The sequence below is a fragment of the Lepus europaeus genome, chromosome 16 (assembly GCF_033115175.1).
Source record: "Lepus europaeus isolate LE1 chromosome 16, mLepTim1.pri, whole genome shotgun sequence".
Classification (NCBI taxonomy): domain Eukaryota; kingdom Metazoa; phylum Chordata; class Mammalia; order Lagomorpha; family Leporidae; genus Lepus; species Lepus europaeus.
In genome coordinates this window covers 27,779,568-27,791,753 of record NC_084842.1, presented here as the reverse complement: position 1 = coordinate 27,791,753, position 12,186 = coordinate 27,779,568, and the positions used below count along the sequence as shown (strand labels likewise).

Sequence of the window (12,186 nt, the reverse complement as noted above, 5' to 3'; positions counted from 1 at the left end):
TTGAGGTCCCATGACAAGTAACTATACACTTAGAAGTAAGTCCATAGGAATGTATGAAGAACTATACAAGAAAAGAAACCTTCTTAACGTGCTCTTTTCCAAGTCACAGCCTTTTCTCTGGAAGAGAACCACTCTCCTGTGCTTCACAGAGGAGGGTCTGATGTGTGTAGGTCCATGTCTCTTTATCAACCCACATTAACCTTCTTGCAGATTCACACACACACTGTCCGTTCTGCTGTAAACACCATTGTGTCCCACTGCTGGGCACCAGCGCACTGCAGCTCCAAGGCCCACCATATGGCAAACAAATTTGTTGTTGTTTTCTAAGAAAATAGTGATCTGTATTCTTTTGTTTTTGTTTTCTTTGTGTTTCATGGCTTCTACTGTAGCTTCATCACACAGTGAAGAATGAGACGGGCAGGAAGTGCAATGGGGGGTGGAGTCTGAGGCTGACTGGCAGATGCCATGACAGGAGCAGCTTTGTGGAGGGGCAGCCTGTAAGCTTTGTTGCAGAGCAGTGTGTTCCATGCTTGGCTGTTCGTTGCAATCACTCATAGAGGTTTTAAAGCTGCTGGTGCCTGGGCTCCACGTGCAGATTCCAGTTGGTCTGGGCATTTTACGCGGTGTGTAGGTAACTCTAGTGTACAGAAGTGCAGACTCAAGAGCTTATTCCTTAGAGTAGAGGATTCTCCTTAAACTAGATCGGAGTTGGGTTTTTTTCCCCCCTTCGCTTATTTATTTATTTTTTTTTTTGGACAGGCAGAGTGGACAGTGAGAGAGAGAGAAAGGTCTTCCTTTTTGCCATTGTTTCACCCTCCAGTGGCCGCTGCGGCCAGCACATTGCGCTGATCCGAAGCCAGGGGCCAGGTGCTTCTCCTGGTCTCCAATGCGGGTGCAGGGCCCAAGCACTTGGGCCATCCTCCACTGCCTTCCCGGGCCATAGCAGAGAGCTGGCCTGGAAGAGGGGCAACCGGGATAGAATCCGACGCCCCAACCGGGACTAGAACCCGGTGTGCCGGCGCCGCAAGGCGGAGGATTAGCCTGTTGAGCCACGGCGCCGGCCCCCCCCCTTCGCTTATTTTTGAATTTCTCATCTACCATAGAAGAACTGATGATTTTGTAAAATGCAATTAGAAATGAATTACTAGAAAAATGAAAAACCACAAATAAACACAAAATATAAACCCAATATTGTTAAATTGAACAGGTGTACATTAACCGAATGCAGTTGCTTTTCCATAGTTACATGTTTTGGAAGCATGAAACTGAGTCTGTGTGCTGTCGCTGGTCTGCAAAGCGCAGCAGCCCTATATCAAGTGAATGGAGACAAGTACCATGGGTTGGGTTCAGATCATATAAACTTGGAATGCTTTCATTCTGTAGGCACTGGGGAGCCAAGGAATCCTGGAAAGGTATGATCTGATTTGAGCATTGTGTGCAATGGATTTACAGTGTGAATAAATTGTTGGCAAGGGCCTGAAAGTGGGAGGGTAGTCAAATTTCTAGAGAAGTCACTCTAGAAATGCTAGCAAACTCTTTAGAGGATAAAAGAATCTAGGCTTGCTACTCTCTAAGGCTTAAATACTCCCCAAGACATAGTTCGTGTCAACAATAAACGCACAAGCAAAAATATCGTCTCTGTTAAATTTGCAGAAACCACACAGATAGAAGATCCAAGAAAGCAATGGAGGGGGGAACAGGAGAAGATGCTCAAGGACTATCTCTCAGTGGCTCAGGATGCACTCAGGACGCAGAAGGAGCTCTACCAGGTGAAGGAGCAGAGGCTGGCTTTGGCCCTGGATGAATATGTACGATTAAACGATGCCTATAAGGAAAAGTCAAGTTCTCGCACAAGCCGTAAGTACACTGCCTGCTCTGAATTCAGAAATGGAGTCTGAATGTTAGACAGTAGAAGGCCACTTGCATTTCTGTGGGATTGAAATGTGAGTCTTTTTCAGTCTTAGGCAGGAGGAGTCCCTCAAAGCCAAGAGAGAGGTGAGGGCACCCTACAGATTCCTCAGTCAAAACCCTCAGCCCCATCCCAGATGAAAACTTTCTCCCTTTGAGGATAACACGCACCTTCTGTTTCTGCTCCTCATTCTGCCTGAAGGCCTTTTACTCATTTGTGAGTTAGTTTGTACCTTTTCAGAATGAGGCGAGTCATTTGGCCCCTTTTGCTACTATGGTATTATAGCTTTAGTGGGAAGGAAGTGGGACTGTTATCTAGAATGAAACTTCCTTTGACCACCTGAGTAAAATTCTTCCTTGTCTCATAAATTAATCATCTAGAACGGTCCTCATGTAAAGAAGCACCCAACAAAGGCTCAGAATTTCCATGTACATTGTGAGTTCTAGGAATTGCAGGGCTCTGGTAAGATACGTGTACAGTGTAGAGTCCCCTGTGCACTTGGTATGTGTAAAACCCAGGAGAAAATTAAACTGTTTTTTCCTGAACTTTAAACAAAATTATAGAGGGAAGTCTGAAGACTACTTTTTTTATATTTCAGTATCTGATGCATTGACAGTAAAGGAAGCATAAGGATAAAATAATATCCCAGAAGCACAGACACCTTGTTTTTAGATGAGTGAGCTCTAATCTAAGAACTAGTTATGCAATTTGTAAATAATTTTTTTTCTCTTTTTCAAAAGTATTTTCAGGATCTTCGTCCAGTACTAAATATGATCCTGATATTTTGAAAGCTGAGATCTCCACCACGCGATTAAGGGTAAGATTTTTAAGTTATGGTTGCACATTGAACACAGGCATAGAATCTGAAAGCAACAGGAGGGCAGTTGCCAATGGTCTCCCATCTCTGCTCAGCCCAGGCCGCTCCTCCGCTTCCCTCTGCCTTTTTTGGGATCCAGTCAGCATTAGTAACTGTCTATTTCTGAGACACCAGCTTGTGTTCCAGTGTTAGGCAGTTGTTTAATCTTGAGAACCTATGTTTCCTCGCTGTGCCACGTGTTGCCCTTCAGAGTCGGGCCAGGTGGCTCTCTCATCAGTCAGCCCAGCACTGAAAGGTGTGCACAGCCAGTGTGCCTCTGCCGTTACCTCCCTGGATCAGAGGATCAGACTTCATGAATTCCTCAAGCAAGTAATCCCTCATGCAGAATTGTTTTCTGATCTTTGCCTTATATCTTTTTGAACAAACAGCTGGTAAGGCCAGAGCTTTGTTTATCCCCAAGTTTTGGAGTCTTATACTGTTTACCAAGCATGTAAAATCATGTAACCACTACCCAGTGCCTCCACCGTGTCCCTTCAGCAGCTCTGCCCTTCTCCCTGAAGGTGTTGAGAGCTTTGTTAACTCTCTTGGGTAACTTCTGCCCACTTTGAACTTTGTAAAGCTGGAATGCTACCATCTGTATGATTTGATAACTTCTGTTACACAACAGCATTTCAGAGATCACCCACATTCACTTTGATTGCTCTATATTATTCCAATTTTGTGTACACAAATTCGATACCCCTCTACTGTTTATCCATTAGAGTTATACCAGTTTTTCCTTATTAAAATTTATGCCTTAATGTACAAGTCTAATAGACTTGTCTCTAAATCTTCAAATATGAGATATCTTGGAAAAGTTTATGGAAAATGTGTATTATGAAAAAGCTATGCATGGATTTCCAAAGTTTTTTGCACCAAGTAAACATCTTTTAATTTCATTTTCGTAAACTTTTTGATGTAATGCTCGTAGATGTTGTTTGTTTCTTTCCAGCTTTTGTGGTGTTCTCAGAAAAAGAGTATGAAAAAAGTTTATCTATACTTACTACAAGCAAAACTTCTCTTCAATTTGCATTTCTTGGTTTCATTCATGAAGTCATTGATGGGCTTTTTCTGAATCATTCTACAATGAATATCCCTCCCGGGCCTTGAGGACCCTTCAGTCTGTCCGTTCACATTTCTGTGTATGTTTGTCAAGAACGCCATGATTGGTTGTCAGGTGCCTTGGTACTCTGCGTACTGTGTCTGTACATTTTTGTGATCTAGTAGGCTGGAGACTATCTTAAAGAAAAAAAAAGGAATGAATGCATTTCCTTCCCAATAAACCCCAGTACTCACCTGAGCTGTGCACTTCTCAGGCGTGGGAAGTTATTACTTAGTAGTACTTCCCTTTGAAATTTTAATTATTTCACAGTTCTTATCTTTGTAAGGCACATTGTGAATGGAATAGAGACAATAAGCTATCTCTGTCTCTCTTTTTTCATCCCTTGTAAAAAATAAGAAAACTGCAGGAGGAATTTAAAAACAAAAACATGTCAGGCTGTCATACGAATAGGCATTTACAGAAAGGGAGCCCTTCGCAGTGCCCCAGATCATAGGAGCCTACGGGGAGTCACGTTTCCCATGACTGCCTCTAACGCAGCAGGATCTCGGGGAGAAAGCCTCTGCTGGTTTTCATTTGGTCTCAGTGCGAGAGGTCTGCTGTGTGTGTGTGTGTGTGTGTTGTATTTCTTCACTGTGCCACAGACAGGAGCCAGAGGTGCCCTCTCCAGGGAGTTGGCTTCCCTCAGGAAGCCGGCAGTAGACAGTTGTCCCTCAGTCTCCACCATGCGGAGTCAGGCCCAGGGCCTGCCTCAAATCCCAGAATCCTCAGAGGCGATTAAGTATCTGCATGTAACCTGCATAAATCCTGCATGCTTTCTCTCTGGGTTACATTGTAGTGTTTAGGAAATCATGGCAAGAAAAAAGTCTGTCTATGTTCAATATGGATGTGGTTTTTTTTTTTTTTTTCCTGATTTTTAAAACATTTTTCTTTATTTTTATTTGAAAGGCAGGGACTGGGGTGTAGTAGGGGTAGGGGGATGGAGACAGATACAGCTCCTATATACTGATTCACTCCCCAAAGGCCTGCAGTGGCCAGGGCTGGGTGAGGCTGAAACCAGGAGCTGAGCATTCACTGCAAGTCTCCCAGATTGCTGACAGGAACTGAGCTGCTGCCTCCCAGCTTCTGCACTGGCAGGAAGCTCGGGTTGGGAGTAGAGCTGAGATTGTAAGCTGGGCACTCTGGTATGGAATACCAGCATCACAACTGGCAGTTCATCTGCTGGGCCAAACTCCTGCCCACCCCTGAAAAAGAGTTTCTTTATTCACAGTTGTTCACAGGTCTATGGATTCCCCCGCATGTGGAGGGCCAACCGTAGAAGACATTTGTAAACAATTACAATAAAAGCTCAAATGTGACTTTCTCTTCCCCTCTTTCATTTGTGCCTAGGTGCTTATTTAAAACTTCCTAGCAGTGTAAATATCTTTTGAGAAATCCCCCCTTAACAGATTGGCCCTGGTGGTCTGTGTTGCTCTTGTGATGTTTGAGCTGTGTCAGGGCGTGATCCCTTTGGCACAGGTGAATGCACTCTTTCTGCTATTTGTTTTTTTTGTTTTGTTTTGTTTTGTTTTGTTTTGTTTTTTTTGACAGGCAGAGTGGACAGTGAGAGAGAGAGAGAGACAGAGAGAAAGGTCTTCCTTTTGCCGTTGGTTCACCCTCCAATGGCCGCCCGCGGTAGGCGCGCTGCGGCCGGCGCACCGCGCTGATCCGATGGCAGGAGCCAGGTACTTATCCTGGTCTCCCATGGGGTGCAGGGCCCAAGGACTTGGGCCATCCTCCACTGCACTCCCGGGCCACAGCAGAGAGCTGGCCTGGAAGAGGGGCAACCGGGACAGGATTGGTGCCCCGACCGGGACTAGAACCCGGTGTGCCGGTGCCGCAAGGCGGATGATTAGCCTAGTGAGCCGCGGCGCCGGCCCTTTCTGCTATTTGTGCACATTTGGGCCACGTGGCACTTCCACAGTGCTCTAGCCATTCAGAGGTAGATGGATAACCTGGCAGAGTTTCTTGGATTTTGGCCTTTGCTCGCCTATGCTATTAAAAGTCCTGTATGTACAAGTCCTTTTCATAAATTAATACCACAGGAATAGTAGTTCACAAATGAACTGACTTTTCATTAGTTTGATGTCTTCTATACTTGCTTGTCTGTCAGTAACAGTTTTTAAGGTCTAGTAATTTGATGCAACAATATAAAGCAGGTGCGTACCATTTATTTTATTGAAATAAAGGCAATGGGTCGGCTATTTAGGAACTGTGTGTTCAGGAACATCTGTCTACCACATCTGGTTCCTATTATTTTCCCTTGTGCTCAAAGGTGTAGGTAATCATTGGGCTTCAGTGTTCTCCTCAGTCAAATGGGATGACAGTCTTTCCTTATTTCTGATTGCCAAAATGGTGAAATCGATGAATTAATGCTTTTTATTCAGATACTCATACCTTTTAAATGTGGTACTTAATTGCTTGAGAAAAATCTGTATTTTGGGTAGAAGAATGTAAAGATTTTTATTTCAAAATTCTTATCCTATTTATTCATAACATATTTACTTATGCAGATAGAATATCTCACACAAAGTAAACTTTAAGTTCAACTGCCATTTAAAATCTGTGCTTATTCCAAACAGATGAGATTTAGTGAGAATTTGGTAGGGAAAATTTTTGATGCATTTTGTTAAGTTTTTACCATTACTTATTAAACTGAGATAGAACATTGCAAAAGTAAAAGAAAACCTTTGAAAGCACAAATGCATTTGAGAAGTTTATTGAGCTCCAGATCATATACTCTGAAAGAGGAAACAAAGGCCTCTTTGGTTAAATTATTTGTATTCTACTCCAAATAAATTGCTGGTAAGTAGGTGCTATTATTAAATGTTACAGGGTACTACTGCTGTCTTTTGTTTTCTGTGTATACTCTAAGCACACTTTTAGTATGGATTCACTTTGAATTATTCTTAGCACTGCTGATGAATTTAGAAAATTCATCCACAATTTCACCCATTTGGAGTCTCGAGCATTGATTTTAGAGAATGGTAGTTGAATTTAAGGTTTCCTTTACCGCTACGAATAGAGTTGCAGTAATTGATGTGCACATCAAAATAGACGTTTTAACCAGTAATCTAACTACTATTTCAAAACTCATAGCTGTGTGCCTCCAATGAAAAGAAATATGCCTTCTGAAAATATAAACTGCTACAAAGAGTGGTTGTCTCTCGACTAGACATGAGAACTAACTTTATACACGTACTTTGTTTAAAATGAGCTTAACATTTTGAGTTCTTCTAGCTGTCACTTAACCTTATTTCATTGCGTTGAAGGAGATAGAGCAATTCTGTTTTCTAACACCAAAATGTACGATAGACCGGGTTACTCTTCTTTTAGCATGTTTGGAAATGAATTTGTATTGTAGTTGGTGTCGTGTTAAAAAAAAATATATAGTGCAGTAATGACTGTCATTGTGGCTCAGTGGGTTAAGCCCTCGCTTGCATGCCAGCATCCCATATCAGAGTGCCAGTTCAAGTCCTGGCTGCTCCGCTCTGACCAAGCTCCCTGCTAATGCTCCTTGAAAAGCAGTGGAAAATGACCTACGTCCCAAAGAGGTCCAGACTCCTGGTTGTGACCTGGCCCAGCACTGGTCATTGCAACCATTTGGGGGAGTGAATCAACAGATGGAAGATCTCTTTCTCCGTCACTCTGCCTTTCAGATAAATTAAATAAATCTCTAAAAAATAAAATAATACAATAAACTGAATATTTGAAGAAATTAAGAATGGGGCTTGACACATTTACTGAAGAAAGCAAGACTTAAAGAAAATAAGAAATGAATACTATAATACAAGATCAGTGTTATCTCTATGGTGACATGCAGAAATTCAGAGGACAGTAGGGGCTTTTTTTTACAAAACACACTTGGATTTTGAATAGAGTAAAACTATAACAATCACATTGATTGATTTCATGATGTTTTATTTCTTTTGAATGACTTTGGTATCCTTTCTAACTTTGAAGGGTGCCATACTGCAGGTTAAGCAATATGTACTTAACGATAAATCCTTGGGACAGCTGTTAGGGCGTACCAGGTTAAGCCTCTGCCGGCAATGCTGGCATCCCATATGCGTTGTGGTTCAGGAGCCCCCTGCTCCACTTCCCAATCCAGATCCCTGTTAATTCATCTGAGAAAGCAGCAGAGGATAACCCAGTAACCTTGCGGCTGCACCCATATAGGAAACCTGGAAGAGAAACTCCTGTATCCTGACTTCAGCCTGGCCCAGCCCTGGCTGTTACAGCCATTTGCGGAGTAAATTAGCAGATGGAGGATCTCTCTCCCTCCACCTCCCCATCTCTTCTGCTCTGTCTATAACTCTGCCTTTCAAATAAATAAAAAGCAAATCTTTTTTAAAAAATTCCTTCATTGACACTGTATTGTTTTGGAGGAAATATTTAATTTCTCCTCTTTACATTATCTATCTACCTCTCCATTTTCATTCTTTTAATTTTTTTTAAGATTTATTTATTTATTTTGAAAGAGTTACAGAGAGGAGAGACAGAGAAATCCTTCCTCTACTCATTCACTCCCCAGATGGCTACAGGGATCAGGGCTGAGCCAGGCCAGAGCCAGGAGCCAGGAGCTTCATCCAGGTCTCCCATATGGGTGCAGAGACTCAAACACTTGGGCCATCTTCTGCTGCTTTCCCAGGCCATAAGCAGGGAGCTGGATAGGAAGTAGAACAGCCAGGACTGGAACCGGTGCCCATATGGGATGCCAGCATCACAAGCCATGGCTTTACCCACTATACTACAATGTTGGCCCCCTGCGTTTTAATTCTTTGAAATCCTTATATCTATCAGGCCATGGCATTTTATAAAATTAAATGCAATTCACTTCTCCTAGTAGAAAATTTACTACCTGAGCACACAAATTGACAGAAAAGTAATTGTTCTTTAATGATTGATTTCAAATGATCCTATAAAAGTCTACAAAGTTAATTCCCTCACTTTTTGAATGCTGTGGGAGTAAAGATTTGCAGAACTGTATGAGATAAAACTAATATACTGAAAACCAACACTTCCCTGTTCTTCTGTACTTTTCCTTGACCTGTGTGTAATACATTGACCTAACATGTTCTGATTAAATTTTGAGAGAATCCATCTCCCGAGGCCCAGACAGCTAGGCACTGAGAGTATGAAATTCCTATTTATAGTTTATATATTCTGCAATTGTTAGTATCTTTGTGAATGTATTTATTTCCTGAGCTGAGGCTGGTAGACATAATTCTATCAGCATCTGGTTAGTCACAGATCTTAGCGAACTCCTCCAAGATGTTAAGGAGCAGGATTGTGTGGTTTGAGGCTAGTCAACTGGAGAGCAGTTTCTGATGTTGCACCATTATCAAGAGGGGTGGATTGATGATACAGCTTCAGCAGGGAGCTGTTTTGCCTAATTTTCAGGCTGTTGAAATTATGTGAATATTTTTTAAAACAGCCGGCTGATTTCTGTTTTTGCCCATGAAGATTTAACTACTACAGAAATTAACCTCTAACAACAGACAGAGAATTGGACAAAATCTATGAAACAACTCTTTACAGACCTTGAGTAGCAGGCAGTGGAAGACTGTAATCCCCTACTGAAGGGGGAACAAAGTGAGCCTTGAGATTGTACCATTTGCAGTAAAGGGAGATGGACCCAGGCGTGGTCTTAGGGGTGTGCCTGAGTTGGTAAGTCAGAAGACATGTGTGGAGAGTGATGGAAGTGGCTAGAATCTGTGCGTCACTGAAGAGTGGAAAAAGAGAGAGAGGAAGACAGCAGGAATGAACAGGATCTGGAGATTTCTAGTAGGGCCTCCTCAGAACTCTGCTACAACGCTGACCAGGGAGGCATGGTGTAAAATACTGTAAGGCTGAGGAGAGAAGGTGGTAGCCAGAGCTCACACATGGCTGAGACTAGTTCATGTTTCTGTAAGCAGAACAGAAAGAACTCCTAAGAAACAAGACACGAAGTAAAGGCCTTGAGACCATCAGAAAGGTGTAATGGCTTGATAATGAGATCAAATTAATCTAGGTGAGGCCAGTGCTGTAGATTGAGTGGGTAAAGCCACTACCTGCAGTGCCGGCATCCCATGTGGGCGCCCTTTCGAGTCCCGGCTGCTCCACTTCTGATTCAGCTCTCTGCTATGGCCTGGGAAAGCAGTAGAAGATGGCCCAGGTGCTTGGACCCCTGCACCCATGTGGAGAGACCCAAAGGAAGCTCCTGGTTCCTAGTTTTGCATCGGCCCAGTTCTGGCCATCGCAGGCATTTGGGGAATGAACTAGCCGATGGGAGATACCCCTCCCTCCCTCTCTCTCTATCTCTCTCCCTCCCTCTCCTTCTGCCTTTCTGTAACTCTGCCTTTAAAATACATAAATTATTTTTAAAGAAATATAGGACTGCTTTGGACTCCTCCATTCCCCCAACAGAATTCAAAAAAATCAAGAAGGGATCAGATTGATTTAAAATATTTTAACTGTGCCACAAGAAGGTCCAACACTTTTTTTTTTTTTTAAGATTTATTTATTTTCTCTGAAAGGCAGAGTTATAGAGAGGCAGTGCAGAGAGAGAGAGACAGAGACAGAGACAGAGAGAGAGAGAGAGAGAGAGGTCTTCTATCTGCTGGTTCACTCCCCAAATGGCCACAGCAGCCGGAGCTGTGCCGTTCTGAAACCAGGAGCCAGGAGCTTCCTTTGGGTCTCTCCACGTTGGTACAGAGGCCCAAGCACCTGGACCATCTTTTACTGCTTTCACAGGCCATAGCTGAGAGATGGATCATAAGTGGAGCAACCGGGACTTGGAGCGGTGCCCATATGGGGTGCCAGCACTGCAGATGGCGGCTTTAGCTGCCACACCACAGTACCGGTCCAGGTCCAACACTTTTTAAGAGAATACAACAGAATCCGTCAACAATATTTTTAAACCCACAATGGCCAGCATTTAATCAGAATTTTTCATACAATTGGGGATGAGAGAAGTGGGAAAGGCAGAAAGGAGAATTACCAAGGGCATGAGAGATCTCCTTAGGAGTGATGGATAGATATCCTTTCCTAATTTTATTGATGGATTTATGTGTATATACATATGCCAACACTTACCAAAGTTGTAGTTTAAACGTGTTCATTTTATTATATACCGGTTGTACATCAATGAAGCTGTCAAAAACGATCAGGGATGCAAAGAAGTAAGAAAGTATGACCCATAACATAAAGTAGAAATTATAGGTATGATTTATATTAGCGTTTTATATATGCTCTCAAGTTATGGAGAGGAAATAAAGATTTTTTTAAAGTGTAGCTTCTACAGGTTAGGAGTAAATCACAAATTAAAAATTTCCCTGAGACAGCAGACTATATGCCAACAAATAAAAGATCAGTAAATTTGAAAACATAGGATACAAAATATCGAAAATGATTGCAAAGGAGAAAAAAAACAGCCTGAGAAAAATTTACAGTACATCAGTGACCCATGGTACAGTATCAGCTGATCTAATGTGTGTGAAGTTCAACTCTCCAGTAAAGAACAGGGGGGAGGGAATCTCTCTCTCTCTCTCTCTCTCTCTCTCACACACACACACACACACACGACAAAATTCAAAGTATAAATGCGTAGGTACAAGAAGCTGTACAAACCCAAAGCGTAATAAAAATAAGAAAGATCACATCAAGGTACATTGTAATCAAATTAGTGAAAATCTTAAAAGTAGCTATAGAGGCCAGCACCGCGGCTCAATAGGCTAATCCTCCGCCTAGCGGCACCGGCACCCCAGGTTCTTGTCCCCGTCGGGGTGCCGGATTCTGTCCTGGTTGCCCCTCTTCCAGACCAGCTCTCTGCTGTGGCCCGGGAGTGCAGTGGAGGATGGCCCAAGTGCTTGGGCCCTGCACCCCATGGGAGACCAGGAGAAGCACCTGGCTCCTGCCTTCGGATCAGTGTGGTGTGCTGGCTGCAGCGCACCAGCCACGGTGGCCACTGGAGGGTGAACGAACGGCAATGGAAGACCTCTCTCTCTCTCTCTCTCTCTCTCTCACTGTCCACTCTGCCTGTCCAAAAAATAAAAATAAAAAGTAGCTATAGAGAAAAGACAAATTACATACAGTGGAACAAAGGTAAGAATTAAAACAGACTGTTCATCAGAAACTATGCAAGCTACAAGACAATGGAGTGATATCTCCACAGTACTAAAAGAAAAAATGTCAACCTAGATTTCCATATCCAGTGAAAATGCCTTTCAAACATGAAAGAAACAACCCCTTTTAAAAATAGAAAAGGTAGTGTATTTGATGTTTTCTCCAAATTGCCAATACGCATGTGAAAAGCTGATGGACATCACTAGTCATTAGGAA

The 12,186-nt window shown here is 42.8% G+C and overlaps 1 protein-coding gene across 1 annotated transcript in view; it reads left to right on the top strand.

Moving 5' to 3' along the window:
* The window catches only part of WWC2 (WW and C2 domain containing 2), a 244,760-nt gene that overhangs the window by 131,910 nt on the left and 100,664 nt on the right, over positions 1–12,186 (top strand). The window contains exons 3-4 of the mRNA XM_062213362.1: positions 1,654–1,857; positions 2,650–2,726. Of these exons, the coding sequence (XP_062069346.1) occupies positions 1,654–1,857; positions 2,650–2,726 (281 nt within the window). The remainder of the gene's footprint in view (positions 1–1,653; positions 1,858–2,649; positions 2,727–12,186) is intronic.